General features: G+C 32.0%; 1 protein-coding gene across 3 annotated transcripts in view; it reads left to right on the top strand.

Moving 5' to 3' along the window:
* Sema2a (Semaphorin 2a) overlaps window positions 1-9,645 on the top strand; it is a 384,224-nt gene extending 374,579 nt beyond the window's left edge. For all 3 annotated transcript variants that reach the window (XM_089225342.1, XM_089225340.1, XM_089225341.1), the window contains 8 exons: window positions 1,298-1,528; window positions 1,644-1,880; window positions 2,196-2,372; window positions 2,590-2,714; window positions 5,476-5,627; window positions 5,700-5,891; window positions 6,810-7,056; window positions 8,539-9,645. In XM_089225342.1, the coding sequence (XP_089081468.1) occupies window positions 1,298-1,528; window positions 1,644-1,880; window positions 2,196-2,372; window positions 2,590-2,714; window positions 5,476-5,627; window positions 5,700-5,891; window positions 6,810-7,056; window positions 8,539-8,622 (1,445 nt within the window). In that variant the 3' untranslated portion in view covers window positions 8,623-9,645. The remainder of the gene's footprint in view (window positions 1-1,297; window positions 1,529-1,643; window positions 1,881-2,195; window positions 2,373-2,589; window positions 2,715-5,475; window positions 5,628-5,699; window positions 5,892-6,809; window positions 7,057-8,538) is intronic.
* Window positions 9,646-23,334: the final 13,689 nt, after the last annotated feature.

Here is a 23,334-nt window from a genome sequence, read left to right on the forward strand (position 1 = left end):
ACCGCCGCCGGTTTCAAAGGACTTTCGATTGCTCTAAACGCCTCCTCGGCATAGGGTTTACTGCACACCGGACTCGGTCGCCGCTGATTAAAACGGTTTATCATCCTCCACACGGAAACATACCCGAGGCGTCTCCTATAATATATCGTGTATGTGTAAAATGTGTTCTGCGGATAAAAATAAAATATATTATATATAAAATATATATCATACTGACCAAAAGGATATTATTCACGAGAGCACTATATAAATTATAGTCTCCCCTCGTATATAATATGTGTGTCATACGCGCGACGACTGCGACAACGACGAATAATAATATTTGCCGCTGGTATAACTTTTGACGGACTCCTTCGCCGACCGACCGCCTCCATACATATATATATATATATATATATATGTATATTATGCGTATTATGTTCTCCATCGACTTAGTCCTGTATAATGTGATCCTATATAATATAGCAGTCGGTCCTCCACTCTTATTCGGTGATTCATATTTTTTGACTTCCCGAAAGATAACGAACGCTCGCACCCTTTAACAAAAAAAAAAAAAAAAAACTGTCACACGCTCGGCGGAGCGTAAACGAATTGACTGTATCAAAGGCCACTAGCTGTGTGTGTATGTACGCCACCGCCCCGCACAGCTGTCGCCCCGAAAATCGTCACTGTCTGCTTGCGTATATTATTATTATATATATATATATATATGCGCGTATAATATGTGCACTGCACCTAAACAGACGTGCTAGCACTCTCCCGCGGGGTTTAACCCCTCGAAATGCCCGCTTGCGTCCTACTAATAACAACGACGACGACGAGTATAATTAAGCTGCGAAATAAGTTTGAACGCGTGATGGATGCGCACACGTCGTCGTGTATAAATATATATGCGAGTGCTGGTACGCGTATAATAATATGTGTGTGATGTGCCCTACGACACAGTGTGTCACACAAACTTTTAATAAGTAAAAGCATAAACGGATACGCGCGAACGTTCGACCTATGACCTATATTATCGATTTATATACAACACTCGACTGTTACGCGGATTTAAGTCGTGTTCCAATAATAATTGTAATTTTTGTACAAAAATATGATTGAAACACATCCGCAGCGGACGATATAATTATTCAAATTGTCTATCCACACGACCTTCCTCGCGTATATTCGAGTAGATTATTATCAATCATATTGTATCATTTGCGTACGCTGTACAATATATAATATGAAATACCACGAATTATCTACAGCAGCATATAAATGAGAGGTTAAACAATTTTTATCTGTTTCGCAGAACCTGACTTTGTGGGCTCCTACGACATCGGCCAATACGTATTCTTCTTCTTCCGCGAGACCGCCGTCGAGTACATCAACTGCGGCAAGAGCATATTCTCCCGCGTGGCCAGGGTTTGCAAGAAGGACACGGGTGGCAAGAGCATACTCAGCCACAACTGGGCCACGTACCTCAAGGCCCGGCTCAACTGTTCCATACCGGGAGAATATCCGTTTTACTTCAACGAAATCCGTGAGTACCTATAAATAGTACATAAATACATAATATTATTATATACTTATACCCGCCGCACTGCTGCAGTAAGACCGGAATCGAATCTATAACGTTTTCTGTTGTGTATATACAGAGAGCATTTACAAGGTGCCGGACGATGATACACTCTTCTACGGCGTGTTTACCACGTCCACTACCGGACTGATGGGCTCGGCCATTTGTACTTTCCGGCTAGAGGACATCGATCACGCGTTCGCGGGCCGATTCAAGGAACAAGCCAGCTCCACGTCGGCTTGGCTCCCGGTACTGTCTACCAAGGTACCGGAACCCAGGCCCGGACAGTGCGTCAACGACACGGAGACTTTGCCAGGTAAATAATATGATAACTGATCAGTTGGTTTCGACCTGATCGGATGTCGATTCGAGTTTACTCCGCGGAAAACTTAAGCGCCTCGTCAGTCTTAAGATAAATATATAAAACAAGACTGTGGATGTCTTATGTAAGCGCTACCACGATTATGTGTTAACAGTAATATAATGGTATAATAATATACATCGCAACGTAACACAAAATACGTTTAATATACGTACATCTGTATACGCGAGCTCTTAATATTTTGCACGATTTGATTGGGAAAATATGTAAATATCGCTCACTTAATATTATTATCGTTGTCGTGTTTAGATTCCGTATTGAATTTCATCCGCAGTCACCCTCTCATGGACGAGGCGGTGGCGCACAAAGACAACGAACCGGTGTTCTACATGCGTGACTTGTTCTTCACGCGTCTGGTAGTAGACGTTCTCGATTACGTCGTGTTCGGAAATCATCTACACTACACTGTCTATTACGCCGCTACCAGTAAGTTTAAATTACTTATCGTAAAATTATTCATTAATAATATGTATAAAATGTAAGACACTTACGCACGTGTCTTTTTTTTTCGTAAAATATAAATAATTTTATCACAATGTATTTTCTTCTTGCGATTTATGTTCACGCGTTGCTATACTACGTCTTTTATAATTTTTTTTTTTTTTTTAATTAACACGTACCTCTAAATTGGCCTTTTTTAAAGACGAAGGCCGCGTTTACAAAGTGGTGCAGTGGTATAACGACGAAGGTGTACCCGGATCTGCTCTCCTGGACATATTCGACATCATGCCCGGTCTGCCCATCACGGCAATGGAAATATCCAGAAAGGTTTGTTTTATCATTTTTGCACATATTATTATTTAAGTGACCTTTGTTATTTTTCATCCCCTCCCCAGCGTGACGTTGAAGATTGTGCCCATGTACATTGTACAATACACGCTTACATTTTAATGGGGAGTATTTCTACCCCTCGGGGCGTTGGCGCGTAACACTTGATTGTGATTTTACAAAAACCAATGCTCATATGGCGTTTGACACCGGAAACTGTGTACACTATATATATAATATAGTGCATATAGTATACCTAGCTCACCGCAGAGGGTTTGTTCTCGTCTATACGAAACGATATTTATAAGTGCATTTCGCATAACGAACCGTAGTTTATATGCTACATTATAAACAAGGCAAGCGTATAGATAGATGTAATCAAAGACCGTTAAGAGTCCATCAAAAAAGGTAGGGCAAGGTGATAACGCAACACCATTGATGGTACATCAGCGACGAGCAACCGCATCATTTAAATTTCAACCGTTCAGAATATAAAACCTGACACATAGAAAACATGGATAAACGAGGTAATTTCACGAAATATACTTCCGCGCTTAAAAACCGTTTTACGGTTCATCAGACGCCACACACAGCTAAGGAGACCTCACCACCACGTTTCTACTCTCGTTTTTAATGATGGTATCTGAACGATTAGTAATCCCTCGTTAACGAGCCTGCAAACAACACTATACAACAGTGGCAACGTGACTCATCGAGTCGCTGGCGCAAGGGGAAAAGACGACCAGTGACTATTATATTTTCCCTGTAGCGTTGGACTGTATACTCATAGGTACCTTTAGTAAATTAACCTGTAAATGGCGTATATCTCCGTTATATAATATATATAGGTACCTATATATATATAGGTACCTATATATATATATATATATACATTATTGTATTGTTAACCAGCAGTCAGTCGTGATTTGTTGTATGGCCGCGTGCATGGGATGGGATAGTAGCAGGGCTGGTTGTCGAGGGAGAAGAAGAATGTATTTCCTTGCCCTAACCGATTTCTGCAAGTCTCCTCGTTTTCCACGTCACCACTTTTCCGTCAACACTTTCGGTCCGATTGCGACCTTAAAATTATTGTTGTTATTATGAATATTATGCATTCCGGCTTTGGCAGCGGCGGTGCCTCGGGCACACGGACTACGAAATCGAATTCCATCCCGTCTCAATAAATAGATTTATACATATATATATATATATGTGTGTGTGTGTGTGTGTGTGTGTGTGTGTGTGTGTGTAGTTATTTAAACACGGTAAATAGCTTTTGCGGTACACGTATGATTAATGCGCGCTTTCCGGTACTCCCCGAACGCGGTACGATTGATTAGAGAAGAGCTGTAGTATCGCTGCCGCTGCCGAGTTTTGGCACGCGTGAATGTATACAAATCTCATAAAGCCCAATCAGCAGCAGCAGCCACTAGCTATGACGATACCCGGCCATATATTTGTTTAGGACTTGCCAAACGTTATTCGCACTCGACTGCACTCGCGATAACATCACGTCATTACAACACGTGTATACCGCGGTATACATAACCCACTCGTATTCCGTTAACCGCAGTGGCTCGTCCGGGGTGTATTTGAGACTGCAAAGGCATCCCCTCATAGTTATGAAACAGTATGGCAAAATAATAATGGTAATAATAATTTATTCAACATTTAATTACGCGCTTAAAAAATACACGAAAAATCGCTCTGCAAGGCACCTTTCCTGTGCATAATAGTTGTAGGTGTCGAATGTCACTCGTCATTGAGTAAGCAACGTAATGGATTCGTTAAATTCAAATTTAATGAAAAAATGTTGTATGAGTTTATAAACAATTCTGAGTAGAGACGGTCTATCGGTAAATTGTATTATAATTTATTTATACTGCGATTATTGACTTAATTTTATTCTATACAATAGGCAATATGTTTGAATAATTCATGCCAAAAACAAATCACTTATTATGTTATGTCATTATAATATAATTTAACTAGTTGTTACTTATTTGGTAACAATACACTTTACATACGTATCGAAGAACGGTGTGAATAGGTTCATGGTATAAATAGCTTACAATTTAACTAAATATTTTAAAAATCTAAATTTGTATATAGTTAAAATACATTGCATAATATAACATACCTAATAGACTAATAAAGTATATAGACACAATACTATAAATACTAAACATGATGACGATAAGATTAAGCTGCTTTTGAATAATATTTTTAAAATTACAAAATTATTGTGCGGCTTTTTTGATTCATACGAGAACAATAAATTTATGGTGACTTTTTAAGGCTCTTAGCGATTAAAATTTAAAATGTCATGAATTGTTAATTAGTGGTAAACAAAAAATTTTTGGTCGGTATATATAGAAAAAAAAACTATAAAAATGATTCCATATTATCTTAAAATAGGCTAATCAATTATTTATTTATTTCGAGTATCTTTGTTGATTCATTTACGCATTACAACTATATCGATTTTTTTTAATTTTGTTTTTAATTTATTGAACCAACCATTGCTGTTTTATTTACGTTAATAATTATTGTTTAATATTAGTTCAAATGTTCAAAATAAATTAATTGAGTAACATAATACTGTTTATAGTTTAGACAGCCTCCCTCGATTGTTTACTCACTAGTGAACAATAATGATAAAGTATACGTTTCATCGTGCCGATATAGAAATTTTATATTATGTGTACACGACTCACGTTTCTAATATTACTATTATATATATTTTATATTGCTTTTCCAGCACAAGGCACTATACGTGGCTTCCGACGAGAGCGTCAGACAGATATACTTGTCAATGTGCACTCACCGGTACGACAGCTGTTTGCGGTGCGTCCACGACCCGTATTGCGGATGGGACAAACAGACCAAGACCTGTAAACCCTACCAGCCCGGGTAAGTCATCAAGTTATAATACGGCGATGTTTAATATAAATAGATAACTGAACGTCTCGTGGTTTTTCTCAGGCTCCTGCAAGACGTGACCAACTCGTCGCGGAGCGTGTGCGAAAGCTCGGTGGTCAACAAGAGGCTGACCGTGACATTCGGCCAGAGCGTACACCTCAGCTGTTTCGTGAAAATGCCGCAAGTGCTGAAAGTCTACCCGGTAACTTGGTACCATCACAGCAAGGAGAAGGGACGGTACATGGTGTCGTTCAGGTAAACTCAATAACAATAACAATATATTATTAAGTGATTCGGGGCAGCCGTTAATGTCGTATAGTCATCATAATAATGATGATGATAATGATTATAATAATAATAGTAGGTAGTAGGTAGGCACATCGTTTATTATTCAAACTACTGCAGCTGGGGGCAACTTGGGAATTGTGCGAAGAAATTAAATCATAAACTCGAAGCTCTCCGAGTAAAGGATGAGAATACGTATTTTCCCGAGGAATCGCTGACAACCGTACACGGTACTACATGATATACCAAAATATACGCGGTCCCCGTGCTCGAAGAAATTGAATTTACATTTATTACGTTCCGGGTGGTATACCGAGCTCTCGGCAATTGTTTCAGCTTTCTGCAACGAATACGTAGTATAACGGGTAGGTGGGTATAACGATCGCGCTCCAATTACGCAGTGCGCTGCACCTATATATACCGCATATCGTTCCTATATATACCGCGGATACCACCGCCACCGTCATTGTCGTCGTCCACGTTTATAATTCTTAATTTTCCACCCCGTCTCACGTACACGTTGAATTACACTACCCTTGTTCCTAACGCGCCATCCGATAACCGAATTGTTGTCCCTCGCATCACGACCGTCGTCTTACATCCCGCCGTCGGTCATGCTGTTATTATATACCATTAGTGTATTCGGCAACCGAAATACGTAGTTTTATTAGTGGTGAATGAACGCGAGTCATCGAATAATAATATAATTATTTACGATAAATTCAGATCGCATTGTGATCAACGTCTGTTGCAACTCGACAAAAAAAAACTCTATTTTTAAATTTTTTTTTTTTTGTAATTGGAATTCAACGGTATCTGTCTACCGCAGTTCTGATATAAGGTGTGTTTTATTATATATATATATATATATATTATTTTTTTTTAAAGCCGAGTGGAAAAATACATAGCAACCGTTGAAGGTGGCATGGTGATCGTCGGAGCGTCAGAAGAGGACGGCGGCCGATACGACTGTCAGCTGGCCGGCGCCCTGCTGTGCACCTTTAACTTGACAGTGGACGCGCATCGGTGTTCACCGCCGGCCCGGTCGTCAGACTACCATCGGGTGTACTCAGACTGGTGCCACGAGTTCCAGAAGTACAAGAGTGCGATGAAATCTTGGGAGAAAAAACAAGCTGTGAGTATAATAACGTATTATAACGAGATAATGAAATGAATTTGTCGGAATGTACTTACCTACTGGTGGGAGGTGACTATACAAAACAAAAAACAAACTCAAATCGTGAGATCTCGAGGGTTGCGGAGAAATTTATCGATCGACAGACCTTTTACTCTCCGTTAACGAATAAATATAAACAAAGTGTAGATAACGTTTTACGGGACAAGACCGAACGATGTGAAATGTATAGATTTTTGGGGAGGTGAGGCTTACTTTCGGCAATCTATATCCCGGCGTATTATTGTGCAGCACCTCGACGCCTTTTACCGTGCAAACGAATTCTTTTTTTTCCTTCCATGTTTATCGAACGCCGTAATCTAATTATTCTCGACTCGTGTTTAGAGGGAATTGTTTAAATTATTCTGCTCGTCGTTTAATAACGTTTAAAGTTATAGCCGCTGTATAAACGATGTTTTTATTATACGAGACAGTAAATCAAATTTCAAAAAGGGTGGGAGAGGGAGAAGGGGGTTGATTCCGAGTACGAGCCAAAAAGATACCGCGTGCGCGACGACTGACGCCAAGAAACCGTTATATCGGAATCCGTGAAAAACTTTTCACCACGCCGATTAGCGTTTCGGACATGCTTAAATTCGGATAACGACTCGTCGAGTAATTGAAAAAGTTCTCGAGGAATTAAGACGCGTACGATATTTTAATGCAGTCCGTAAACGACGTCATCATTAATTATTCGGCAAACTACCGCGTCGATTAATATAATACATATATACGTTCAATAGTATCGAGTTTTCTTGTATCACGAAATATACATTTAATAATATTGAGTTTTTCGTATCACGATATATACATTTAATAATATTGAATTTTCTCGTATCACGCGCGAACATCTGTCGTGACGTGTCATATATTTTTATATATTATAATATTATATACTATTCCGGATTTAATTGCTCGATTAATCGATATCCTCGATATGCACGTATACATAAATTAATACACAATAATTCGATTACATGCTCACGAACATAATATTCGAACACACAAATTAAGTTAGCGTACTATTATTATAATTATTTGTATGATAAAAATCAAAAAAATCTCAGGCTCCGAAGGGATCAAAAAGTTCTCCCAAGTAAAGATTCTATTTTATAATATCTAAAATATAATATATACTTTAAACCTTTGATCCAAACCCGTCTATATAAATTCAATACCAGCAGTTGTGTACAATACGTTATATATCTATACGCTTTAGGGTCTTAGGGGTGTTAATATTTTTTATTTTTTTATTGATCTCAAAACAAAAGAACCAGACAACTAATTTTGTGTGTATATCATTTGTATGATGATGATGATCTACTCGTGCGTTACTGAACGCAAATAATAATATAGGTTTCTATGTTTACTCACATTATATACATAGTACCTACAACAAAACATTATTATATCGTCTATGTTTTTTTTTTATGTATGTCACAGCAATGCAGTAGCTCAAGACAAAACGAGACCGCGATTGCCCAGGGTCTCCTGTCAAACGAATTAAACGCAAGTCCAGCCCTATAAGGAGGATACTATAATATACAATAATATACGAGGTGCCGCTGAAACAACGGTCGCCGACACCACTACCACCACAGCCACCGCAAACACCCAGCCACATCCCGTGTACACGCTATAATATGCGTTAATGTTATGATAATACACCGTAATCATCGTGTCAGTCGTTCCAACGCCGCGGAAAAAAGCTAAACAAATGTATTAACAATGTATACACACAATATATTGTATGAGGTAAAAAACGTCATCATATTAGTTGTCGTCGTCGCCATAGTCATTAAGTATAATATAGTGTAAAAAGATTTTTTTTTATATTTTAATGCAGATTCACGTAATACATAATATACACCTGTTGGTACCTATAAGTGTTTGTACCAAATACGTAATACAGGAAATGTATGTACGCGTATATACGTATATATTGTATATAATTATATGTATAATGTATATTATGTACTTTAATATTAATAATTAGAATTTAATGTACAGACTGCCTACATAAGCTTTGAACTATAACCGCGACGAGCGACAGGCGATATTATACTATATTATAATATATTACCTACCTTTTTTTTTAACGATATATACATATTTTATCTACAATCTTCTGTGATAATGTAGCTGTTAGATTTTTTTTTTATTAAATATATGGAAATAATATGTTATTATACTACCCAATTAGACATAATATTTTATAATATGATAGAGTGAGCTTCATATTATTTTTCCGTTCTATTTTTTTTTACAATTTTTATTTCAATTTTTTTGCGTGGCTCTTTATTATTATACATTTAACAGTAAAGTTATGGTGCTTTGTTATAGCAATACACGGTCGTGACGTTTAAAAAACATAACACTATTCATTATAGTGTGTAGGACCTATATCATGATTATTTAATTCATTTTTTGCATTATTTTATTTCTATTATTATGATTATTATTACAACTATTATTTTTATGTATTTATTTTGACAATAAAACTCGGTTATCACAAATTTTATCCCTCCCCCCCCCCTCACACACACACACTCTTAGCGTAATACAATCAACTTTGTATTTTTAGTTATATTAGTTTGTTAAAGTATCTCTGTTCACTTAATTTAATAATGTACTTAAATTATATTTATTTATATAAATTATTATTATTTCCGATGCGATTAGAGCCTTAAGCGAGCTCAAAACATTTTTTAAAATAAGGTTAAAAAAAAATACAGTCAACGCGTACGTATTCCAACAAAAATTGTATGCCTTCACTGCGTAGCGTTAGTCTAGCTAATAGTAATGCTTAGACACTCCCCCGGCGCTAAATTTATTAAGTTATTATATAAAAACATAAAATAACATCAAAAAAACAACAAAAAAATCACGAATAATTTTTAACAAATAATTAATTTTAACTAGCTCCTTCCCATTTTTTTAATCAGCAATATTGAATAATATTTCATCATGTATAGAATTTTTGACTTGCATGATTTTTATCTATTTTAGTTTCATCGTAGGTACCACTACGTATTTTCTTCGAAATTCCATCCATTAAAAAAAAAAAAGTATCTAACCGTAATACGCATAAAAGTACGTACATATTATATATACTGTTTACGAGTTATTACTTATAAGTATACATAATATATATGTATGTATACGATATTATATTAATTTCACGTTCATTTTTTAGAAACTACGGATTTTTCTACATACTGTAAATACAATTTGTTTAAATATACTTGTTAAAATATTTTATAACTTTAAGACAAGTCGTTGTTGTACATTTATTATTATTATTATATTATTTTTTTTTAGTAATATAAGATTATTGTATTTAACAGTAATATTATTTTAAATAAGGTGTACGTAAGACTAAATAGAATTTTTTTTTGTAACCAAAAAAATATGTTTAGTAAGAAGACAACAATAATATTTTTTTTCAAAAAAAAAAACACTGTGTTAGTTATTTATTTTCCTCAGATACATGTTCCACGAAAAACATTTTTTGAAACTATTTACTGAGCTTAAAAATTGATCCTTGCGTTCTAACTATGGGTACCCAAAAAATGTTATATAAGTCAATTTATCTACATAATTATTATTTATTATTATTATTTATCACATTTTGATCATTATATTGATCGTTTACGTTGCCGCCGCCACCATCACGGCCCCGTATATTATACAATGCTATAATGTGGACCAATTAAGAAATCACTCGCTCGTTACCTAAATCGCATATTTTTCATTTTCTCTTCTTACCTTTTATACCTTTTAACCGTCTCGAACGTTAAGATACAGGACCTAGGTACTCCACAGTATCACGATGGAATTGGTGTCCATCTGAATGTATCGCTGGCCTGAAGACATCAACTTCGTGAACAATTCCACCTGCACGATAGAATAAATACCACCCACAGTGGAGATGGCATGGACAGGAGAAGTATCAGCCGGAGAATATGTTATGAGAAGGGTTTTAAAACCCATGAGATACCTACTGCAGTATGTGTTGAGAGTGTCTAACCATTGTCCACTTTATACATCATTTTCCTTTGATTCTTTATTTAAAATTTATTATTATTAATGAACTCGTAATTCAAACTATGTGACTATATGGTAAATACCTAAGCATTGTCCGTGCCACCTCACGAGGTTTTTTCATTATTATTAGTCACGATAACATGATTATTTTACAAAATATAATATTTTTAGTGCACTAAAATTTTTAGCTATTGTATAGAATACTAAATTTTATTAAAAAAATAATATTTATTATAAATATTTTAAACTAAACTTTTTTACATATTTAAGTATAAATAAAATACAAATTTATATGAATTATAAATATTATATAGAACTGATACCGCGGTAACCGAATTTTAGAGCTTTTATTTAAATTGCATTAATATTTTGTTAAAAAAAATTGTTCACTACAAACGAACCATATAATCACTATTAAATAGCATTCATCTTAATTCATATTTTTTTCATAGTTATTATATAAATTATTACCTTTATTGTTATTAATGCTATAATATCAGAGCATTTTTTTTTTCATTATTAGTCAAAGTCAAATATTAATAATTTTTAATATTATCTTTCAAGCGAACGTTGTCGTTTTTACATTACTATATTTAATTCAAACTTCCATAATACTGTATTATCATGTAGGTATCTGATCTGAAACTTAAATACCTAAAATATTGCTTCTCGAATTTGAGGCTAGTTCACTTTTAAATAATTTTAAATTAAATTCGTACCTAATAACAACTGTAGTCTAGACATTACGTGCATAACAATAGTTCGGTGTTTATGGAAAATAAAATTTCAAACACTTATAATTGTGGCATAACTCTTTGATGTTTTTTTCCTTACCAGTAATTATTAAGTATTAACATACCTAGGTACAGGCGCATAGCCAGGAGGGTGTTACAGGTGTAGTAACACCCCTCCCCCCCTCTAAGCCGTGGTATACTATGTTTTATATTACAAAATTTATGATGTAAAGCACAAACCGAGTCCCAGCATTAATTATTATTTTAAACCATTCTGTGTCATTTTATTGTTTACTCGTTTCATGTACGATACAAGATATCTTTTAATGCAGCGTGTACGTAAGAGTATACTGTTTACAACTTCATCATTAGAGAATGCATCTCTATGATATCATCCGATCTATCTGAAATCTGAATGTTATCATACTTATCAGTTCTGTCTTCTGTGATACCAAATAAAAATAATCAATAAAATATGTTCATAAAATATTTATTCATTTGATATTAATTAATAACAAATGATTGCAACAAGTTCAGCATTTTTTCGTATTTTCGCAAGTACACGTTTGAGTTTTAACTTGCAATATTATAATTAACTATGGAGCGTACCAAAGAAGGTATTAAAAGAAAAAACACTATTTCATCATACTACACAAAAACACCTAAATTACAAGCTGATAATCTCGGTGAAAAGGACAAATTAGTAAGTGGTTTTACATTTTTAAAAGTAGAAAATGATTCTGTTATGTACTTGTATTGTGTTATATCATTTATGTCTTATACCAATTAAATAGCTTAATTTTAATAAGAATGAAACGGTATAGTAGCAGTATCGTTAGCTGGTACCTGGATACCTATAATAACAAATGTTTTTTAAACATTTTTAAACAATATATTAATGTGTCATAGTAAAAATGATTACCTATCATATTCAATGCGTTCGCATGGGCAATGTCGAATAAATCTACCGATTTTGAGGTGAACACGACTTCTTTTAGATTCTGAAGGAAGTGATGAATGCATTGATTATACAATACATTACGACACAGCATAACTAGTCGAAATAATGCTTCGATTTCAAATTTTGGGGGTGGTTTCCGATGTAAAATTGAAGATCCTTGGTGCATTATAGAGGTCAAAAGTAAACATTTTCCAACAGTTTTCAAAAAAATCGAGAAAAACAAAAAAAAAATGACAAAAAAACGGGAATTTTTACGCAAAATCAGTTTTCGACCAAATCGATTTTTTTATATGGTTGTAATTCAAAAAGTAATCACTGTAAATACTTGAAATTTTCACCAAATGTTTATGTTAGTGTTAACTATATACAGTTTAATTTTCAAAAAATTTTTACTTTTTTTGAGTTATTTATAGACCACTGAAGTTTTCAATTTTTTTGAGAATTTTTTTTGAAATGTCGGTAAAAAAATGTTGGACGACCAAAAAAACTTGAAAATTTAATACAAGGTTCCCTATGAGTTGTTCTTATTGTAACTAAAAAAAATTAAAAATTGTAAGTCACAATTTTTTTTAATAAGCGTTTATAGTTCAAAATTTTTTCGAAATCTGTCGAAAACGCGAAAATTTGCAAGTAATTTTGAAGTTGAAAAATCATAAAAAATTTTGTGTGAATAACTAAAGATTTAAAATACAACACTAAGTTTTCCATAAGTTTTCCTTCAAGTAGCTAGAGAAAAAACTCGAAGCATCATTATAGGAAAAATTTTAAGTGCGTTTGAATTTTAAATTTTTACGAAATAACGTAACGATAACGATTTATCCTCAAACGATTTTAAATATTTGTTATTTTTCAAAAAGCATAAGTCGTAGATACTTTAAAATTTCACCAGTTATTTATATTGGCATTTTCTTTACAAGATTTAATTTTCAAAATATTTTGACTTTTTTGAGATATTGATAGACGACTGAAATTTTCAATTTTTCTGAAATTTTTTTAAAATCAAAATACTTGAAAATTTAATACAAAGTTCCTCATAAGTTATTCTTATAGTGATTAAAAAATATAAAAATACATATGCACAATTTTTTTTTATTAGCATTTGAAGTTCAAATATTGACTTAATACGTAAAAATTACGGAAATTTTCAAATTATCTTAGATAGAAATTCATAAAAGTTTTTCTTTTTAGATCTAAGATTTGAAAATTAAATACAAGGCTCCTAACACATTGTAACAGTAGCAGTTGAAAAATAAAAGAAATATATATGCATAATTTTTTTTTAAAGCATTCAAAGTTTTTTGAACTGTTTCCTCCATTCATTGTATAATTTTTCAAGCTTAGATATTATACAATGCTGAATTTCTTGTACAGGAATTCTTGCTTTTTCCCAAAATATTACTATTTAACGTACAGCGGGACTAGCACTTTCACGTATGTTTAATTTAATAATTCGTAAATTGTTGAAAAAAACTAATAAAGCCTGCTTAATGGACGGCAACTTACTATCAGTAATTTGACTGCATTCATTACCCAATAAATACACATTATTTCTTATTTTCAAACACATCATAATATTATGAATTCATGACAATATTTTTAGAGAAAAACAATTGAATACTAACACTATTAAAACAAATGACGTCTGAAGGCTGTTCACGAACTAACCTCGTCAAATATCAGCAATACGATAAGAGCCGATACAAATAATACCCATATAAGTTGCTTTGGTTTATAAAAATAACTTTTGAAGGTATGAAAAAATTTAAAGGTAAAGTTATAAATAAGTAAAGAATACAAATTGTAATAAACGTTATAATATTGAAGAATGTCGAAAAGATGGTTTTTTAAACATTACGGTTAATATATCTCATAACCAACAGTTGAAGATATTAAAACAATTTATAGAACAAAAATTGTCGCAAATTCAGCTTAATTTAATTTAGTACCCATACTAAATTTCAATTTGGCCTACGATTTACGACATAAAAACAAATATTTTAAAAATTTAAAAAAATATTCAAAGTTTAAACTTTAAGTTCAAATAGGTACGGGGTAACTTTATCCGATTGACCCCATATTTTGTATAGTACATATTTGTATGTATATACACTGTTTTACGGGGTGAGATATAAACATTTTTGAACTTCAAATTTAAGGACTACCCTAATACCCACCTTGATCGTACCCATTGTATTATCGTTTTGTATTTTGATTTATTATTATTATTATTATTATTATGTTGTAGCCGATCGTTTGTGGTTGTCTTAGATTACAAAAAACACTAATATAGGTTTAGGAAACATAGTTTGTTTAATTATTCTCGATACGAATAATACGTATTTCATATTTATTCATTTGTTGTTTTTTTTTTTAATATTCTTTTCCTATTATTCTCCGTTTTGGTAATTTCCTACGCAATAGCTTGTTGGATATACCAAACGAAACAGTATTCTGATGTAAAAATGAAGTAATAAATATAACAAACAGTTTATTAGTTAAGAAGTTTGTTGCCAAAATAAATCAGGCAACATTTTTTTACAATCTTGACGGATGAAACAACGAATGTAGCTGGGATAGAACAATTTTCTATGTGTATTGGGTATTTTAACGAAGATACTAACAGAATAAGAGAAGACTTTCTTCAATTTGTACTAGTAACAGATGTGAATGGAAAAGGTTTAGCTCAAGTTTTGCTTGGATTTCTTGGAAATTTAGGGATTGACTTAAATTATCTCAGAGGCCAAGAGTATGATGGAACTTCTGGATGCCTATTCAATGGAGTATAAACGATAATAAAACAATCTTACCAATTATTAGTATTATATATACACTGTTGAAGCCATTCATTAAACTTAACTATATCTGATGCATGTAATGTAAAATCAGTTCTTAATGCTGTTGAAATTATTCAGACAGTTTGCAGTTTTTTAACACACCTAAAAGACAGGCTGTTTTGTAAAATTTTTTTGAACAAACTGCTCCAAGCTCAAGAAAAACTAAATTGAAAACTTTATGCCCAACAAGATGGGTTGAACGGCATAAAGCGTTACTAGTATTTTTGGAACTTTTTGATCCAATAATTGACTCTTTAGAAACTATTTCAACATGGATTGATAGAAAAACATCTTCAAAAGCCATCAGTATACTTTTCTTTTTAAAACAAGGAGAAACTCTACTTTCCATACACATTCCTCTAAAGGTGTTTTCATTAAGTATGCCATTAAGTCGTCAATTTCAAAAAGAAGATTTGGATTTGTCCATGTCAATGGAACTTGCTGCAGATAATGTTATGAGTGCAGTATGTTTGTTATGTACTAATGCTGCAGATAAATTCAAAATAATATTATACAGTGATGTTGAAAAAAATGTGAATCATTGGGGATTACAATTTCAATGACTAACTATAAACCGAAAAACCGTTTTAGCATTTCAACAGAATCGTCGGGGGTCTATTTTAGGATTTTGATTTTTGTACCTTTTTTGGATCACTTCTTTGAGCAACTAAATGACTGATTTTTGAACCATAAATCAATATTAAATCAATTTACTTGTTTAATAAATGTTAATGAAAAAAATGAATCGAAATTCAAAGAACTTCTAAAGACATATTCTTCAGATATTGAAGCTGATGAAATATCTGCAATGGGGAATTTGCAATATGGTATTAATAAATAAAAAACAAAAATCCTAAAAATCCTAAAAATGCTACTAAAGCTTTCTTTGACTGCAACGATTTTCTACTGTTCATCGACTTTTACAAATATTGATTACTTTACCAGTAACAACTGCAAGCAGTGAAACTAGTAAAAGGTCTTTTTCCTCATTACGACACTTGAAAACATATCTAAGGAACACAACTGGTGAAAATCACTTGAATGGCTTAGCAGTTATGAATATTCATCGAGATTTAGTCGTATTCACAAACGAAATAATAGATACACTTGCCTCAAAAAGTCGACGCGTCAAGTTAATTTAAAAATGTTTTTATTTTATTTTTATTAATAATAATATTATATAAGAGAACTATTATTCTAAACTATTAACTATTCACTTGTAAGTTGTGGTTGTAATACGTTTGTACAATAAAGTATAGGTAAAATTAATTATTAATGGTATGTCGTATGTGTATAGTTTTGTCAATTTATTTAGTTTGAATAACACCCCCCCCCCCCCAATTTTGAAATTCCTAGCTACGCGCCTCCCTAGGTATCCTTACGTATAAATTACGTAGAAGTTTAAACACAAATTACTTACAGTGGTGATAGTGTCAATTGGGTGTACCACATACTATAGATATAATTATATGTTATTATGACATTATGCACTGCAAAGTATCGCAGTCGGTTAATTAATTATTATTTTTGATATGTTAAAAAAAATAAATCTCGTCCATCATAGTAGACATTTTACACAATAGGTGAAAAAATCGAGTTTAAAATTATATAACGAAATATTATTATTTATACAGCAACAGACGCGTGACAATGATGTGCATTATTTTTTGTTATAATACATGGGGTACTACAGTAGTCTCGATACAGCTGTCGATTGTGACTTGTGAGTAGTGTTGATAAAAAAAAACTTAATGATTAGCTAACAAATAAAGCTTTCAAACATTAAATGTAAAATATAAAAAAAATATTAGATTAAATAATTTATATCATAATTTGTAAGTGGCATCAGCTTATTTTGCAAAATTGTTTCATGTTATGTGCTATTCGTATAACATAATATATGCTTATTGTGTTCGTCTATCAAATATTTATTTTATAAATTTAAACTTAAGAAAAAAAAATTGTCTTTAAAGACAAATTAATTTGGTGGAATTAATCATTCATATTCAATAATAAAAATGCAATCGTTGTTCGTGAATATTGTTTTGTATAGATTTGTATTAATTATATAAAATATAGGTATTTCAAATTATATATATATATTATATATATATATTATATATATAGGAAAAATGTAATTTATGTACATAATATAAATTTTATTTATGAGTGAGAACTTAAAATCATAAATAAAATCCTTTAATTTATATAATTAAGTTAATGGAAGCGTTTTTTCGGCCGACAATCGACAGTCACCCGTAACTCAAAATTCTCGATATCTCATATTATTATTTTTATTTTTCTGTATCGAGAATTACCGGAATAATCGTCTTCGACCGTTTCATAGTATCATTCACGCCGAGGTATTATAAAACTATAACTTTTATTTAGAAAATATATAATAATCAACGAGTAACGTATCTTGTAATAGTGATGTTGAGTATACGTCCTATAATATCGGATAATACAGGACGCTACTAGTTTACCGCCGTACTAAATTACTAGGGTTATAAGTATGAAATATTGAAAAATATAATATTTTAATTTTTTAATTTTAATTTTTTGTTTTTGGTATATTTAACAAAATCATCACTAGATGGTCACACTGATTTCATAGCTGATGAGTGATTATCGGTTCACGATTAAGTTTTTCTGATGTTTATAAATTTAAAATTACAATGGTAATTGATAATACTATTATAATATTTATGTATTATTATATTCATATAGTACGATAATCGTATATTAATATACAAATATGATATTATATTAGCCCTATAAGCTGTAAATTATAAATCATAATAATACTATTATATTAGGAACTTACTAAATATAAAATTTTTATTTTATTTGAATTCAAATAGGAATACTATATAAGATTTTAACCCATAGATTATTATACGTAATAGAGGCTCTGGTTATAACTATATCTAATTAGTAATTATAAAATATTAAATAAACATGAATTAAGAAATTGATATAGGTAATTCATTTGTTTTGAAACTTTTTTAAGTATGTTTATATATGAATTTTATGTAATAATTGTAATGTTTAATCTACTGTGTATGTAAAAAATATTTCAATAACATTTCTACTCTAGATTTAAATTAAAATTATTTTTTATTATTTTTCATAAAAATAAAATATTTCAAAATAATAAATTTCATGAAATTTTAGAACTTTATTTATTACCGTGGGCGTGTGCATCAGCTAGTGCAAGTAGCCACAATCGTTACATGCCTGCATGTGTAATAATGACATAGGAGCCTAAAAAATTAAATTTTATAATAACGTACATCGATTTATCGTCGTCCGCCCACCGAGAAAGTTTTCGGATTCTCTCGCCATCGTTTATTCGCAAATTTTCATTTTCTACACCCCACTGCCGTCACCGCCATTGGTATTAACACGGTCTCCGAAGGAACCTGCGGGAGGTTATGCAGAGTAGCCTTTGATGTTGAAAACTGCTCGTAAGGCATCACGTACGCACGAGTCTACACACAACTATATATACTCTGCTCAGTGCGAGTGTGTGTGTGTGTGTGTGTGTGTGTGTGTGTGTGTGTGTGTACGTGAGCGCGCGTGCATTATTGTTACATGTGCGGTGTAGCATGTATACAATATATTATAATATCATGTACCTACCTATATTGTATATAATGTGTATGTAGTGTATATCGATCATGGCCGTCGGTCCACGCTATCGCAGCTACAACGGTGAGCGTATATATAATTTATTATTTTAAACGTCCGATGTCTCGGCGAAGTGGAAACGCGTTTGGAATATCTGTTGGACCGTTTTCTATAAATATACGATTATACATATATTATACGGTAGTCCGTATTTGCCATTTGGGGTGACTTAGGGTGACCGTTTCGCCACGAAAGAATTTCCCTGGTCTAGCGAAATATGTATATTTAATAACATATTATTATAACCTTCATTGTTTTCCTTACTGCCCAATATTGTTGTGTTATCAAATATTTGAATTATAATTATTTTTAATACCGTTCGAATATTATCCAATACAGTATAAATATTATATTAATATATTAAGTGGGTATATTAAATAGATGGTAGGTAAGTTCTTACCAAACTAAATCACGAATAAATCGAGTAAATAACAGGACAGTAATAATTGGGCTAAATTATGTAATATAATATTAGGCCAGTAAAAACTCTAAAAATTATACCTACATGATAATGTTGAAAATACAAATCCAAGTCAATCAACTATATTAGGATCATTACTACTCATTACACTACTCAGTAATGATTTTCTCGGCGTTGTAGTTAAAATTATTCTTGTTTTTATTGTTGCTGTTGTCAAAGTCATTTTTAACGAAATAATAGTTAAGCATCTATCTATTAAAGCATTTCTTAAAAATCTTTAATCTGCAGATCACTGATTTTGTTATATTTTCAAGTTGCAACAATATTGGATAATTCTTTCTCCAATCTTCTAAAAAGTTTAAGTTCAGGGGCGTAATCTAGGGGGGGGGGGGGGTGAACCTCCCCATGACCTCACTAACCTATGTAGTCTTGTGCGTTCGTGCTTATATATAATATATCTCACAGGAGCAATTTTCTAAAAAAAAATTTTTTATGGGAAAACAAACAAAATATATCTATTTTAAATTATATGTCAACATGCAATATACAACGATTGCATGCATTATCTGTTAAGAACTGTAAGATTAGATAGGTAAGTAAGATAAGTAAGATTAGATCTCTATCAACATTCTTAAAAAGAAGGTGACAAAGTCCCAGTGATAAAAATAAAATGTTCAACCCCCCCCCCCCCCCCCCATTGAAAATTTCTGAGTACGTCTCTGAATGAACTTCTTTAAAATTCGTTAATCCTTTCATGTATGATGACTAATATCATAACTACATTTTTTTTTTTAGTTCAGTAGAAACTAAATTCTACTTTGAAAATTATACAAGTAGGAAACTACGAAATGGTGATATGAACTGTGAATTTGACGATTAAAACATAGGACACTTATACATTAAGTAGGTATTAAGTAGTTTAATAATTTATTGTTATGTTTGTGTATTATTATATGATATATGACTGGTAATTAAATCATACAAGTGTGTAAATTATTTCATACTTTGTTACGTATCATTTAATAGTCACAAACATAATACGAAATGAAATTGCCTGCCGACCGTGGAAAGTAATAAAAGACTGAGGAAATCGCTTTTGAAAAACCATAAACGTTATTAATGCGTGTTAAAATGCCGTCAGCCGATCGATAACGTGCGAAATAAATTCGAAATCGTAAAAACATCACCTCTGTTGGGTGAGCTTTAACGCAAGCCCTACAAGGGCAACTTTTTGCATATATAATACCTGTGGAACCAGCGAACGCAATATAACATATTATACACGCCTACACTTGCATTTTATACTTTCTTTAAATGCATTTTTGGTTGATAGTTATAATGGTGAAAATTATCTGCACAATTCACAACCGCGGTGAATTCATTTTTATACAAATTAGTGAATTCTGAACTCCGACAAAACCAGTTTGTTACATCTTACGTCATACTCGTAATATTATTATAAATTAATATTTTAACAATGGACAATAAATTAAAAATATTTTATTTTATTTATGTACATATTATATATGATCCATATGTCCAATTTACTATATAGTATTGCTAATAACGTAATAGAGGAAGGTAAGTGTTAACTAGATGAAATTCTAAAGCGTTTTACGATACAAACTACAAACGCTAACATTTGAAACGTTTGTAAGATTGAAATTCATAAGCGCTTTGTGTATTTGTGCATAACCTAATCTCGGTTGTTTAACCGTGATGTAAGACATAAAATGTTAATTGTGATAAGTCGTGATTGTAAATAGCCGCAAAAATATAAACAAAGTCGACCACGGTTCTGGCTAATAGAGTTAAACAGGCCAAACGCTTGATCATGGCGTTTGCAATGTTTGCAAATGTTTTAGTCTTCGTTTAGCAAATAGACAGTCCGAATTTCTCCGCTATCAAACGTTTGCAACGTTTTCCGCTATAGAATCTCCTCTTAGGTAAATGTAAAGTTTATGAACCAGTGAACCACCACTTAAATGTTTAATGGATATAACCTGACCTAACCATTAATATCATTTTTGGAAATTCATGTATAATTGTGAACTAACTGATCAATGGAGAAAATTCGTATATTTTGTACTGTTTATTCTTGAAATGAACGTAGTCTTGTACTCTTGTAATGGATTTTTTTAAATATTATAGATACTAAACACTTTTCATTTTTACGTTAAAAATATTAAATTTGATTATTATCATTATTAAAAACATAAGTCGTCATAATAAATTTAACAAACCTTTTTACGCTTTATAAAATAATTTTGAATTTGGTTTCTTTTACTCATTTTATAAAGTTTACGTGAGCACGAACAGCAGTAAAATGAATATTTTACAATACACACAATATTGTTATATTGTTATTTCTTAATCTTAAATAATTTTGGTTTTCTGCGACCGACTTTCATACATAATTTTATATTATCTATGACAATCACCTTCTATTATATCTAGTACCTAACCAGCTAACCTTCTCTTTATTTCGACGTTGAAATAAAATGAAATGATAAATTCTCATTTTAAATTACTGCTTTAACGAAAATATACAATTATTCTTTAATACAATTTATAGTTAATTAATTATATTCGCTGCTAAAATGTTTCTACTTTGAAAAAAATCTGGACCCCTGGAACCCCCCCCCCCCACCAGTTACGGCCTTGAATGTTGGCACCCCTATTATTACAAGATTTAAATTACGCCACTATCTGAATCTCAAAATTAAGTCTACTTCTGTGTAATGTAAACGTAACCAGCAGAAAATCATTTAATATACTTAAGCTCAGAATTATCCGATTAGTGAAAAGTGTATAAGTTATATAAACTAATAATTTCAATTTACGGATGGACAACTTTAAAAAAAATAAGCATCCATCAACTTGTTTCTTAACAACAATAATAATAGAACACCTAACCGTGACAAACTTACGCCCACAGTCACATCCACCTAAATTGCAATCACTTCATTTCAAAAAGACGCGCTTCACTAGGACTGTGAGCGCTGTTCAGAGTGTTCAGACCATTTGTATAATAATAATTCGGTGTATAATAATAATAATTCACATCCGTGCTTACAACACAACTACAATAACTACATACAGGGTAAATTTAAAAACATACTCAACATATTTTTCTTCGATATAATGCAATGACTCTCGAACAGGATAAGTTCTAAATTCTTGTGGGATAAGAAACTGAAAGTTACCCCTTTCTGCAGTAGGTAAAATATATATTAGAGAATTCTTCTAAAAAGTTGAAATAACAAAATCAAGATTCAAGATTTTTGAGTTTTTTGAATTAGTGTGTTAAAAATACTAAGAAGTTTACACATATAGCTTTAAGAAAATCAGCCATTTATAGGGGCTAAAATATTTTACAATTATTTTATTAACTATAGTATAATTAATAATCAACATTTATAATTTGGAACAGTGGTCCAAATATTATAATATCGATATATAAAATATAATATAGACCTCAAATTAGGTACATTTGTCTTGTAATTTTTAACTCAACATTTATTTAAGGTCTATTACATCTTAATAACT

This window comes from Diuraphis noxia, unplaced genomic scaffold (genome assembly GCF_037042655.1).
Source record: "Diuraphis noxia isolate RWA-SAM2 unplaced genomic scaffold, SU_Dnox_SAM2 contig0004, whole genome shotgun sequence".
Classification (NCBI taxonomy): Eukaryota; Metazoa; Arthropoda; class Insecta; order Hemiptera; family Aphididae; genus Diuraphis; species Diuraphis noxia.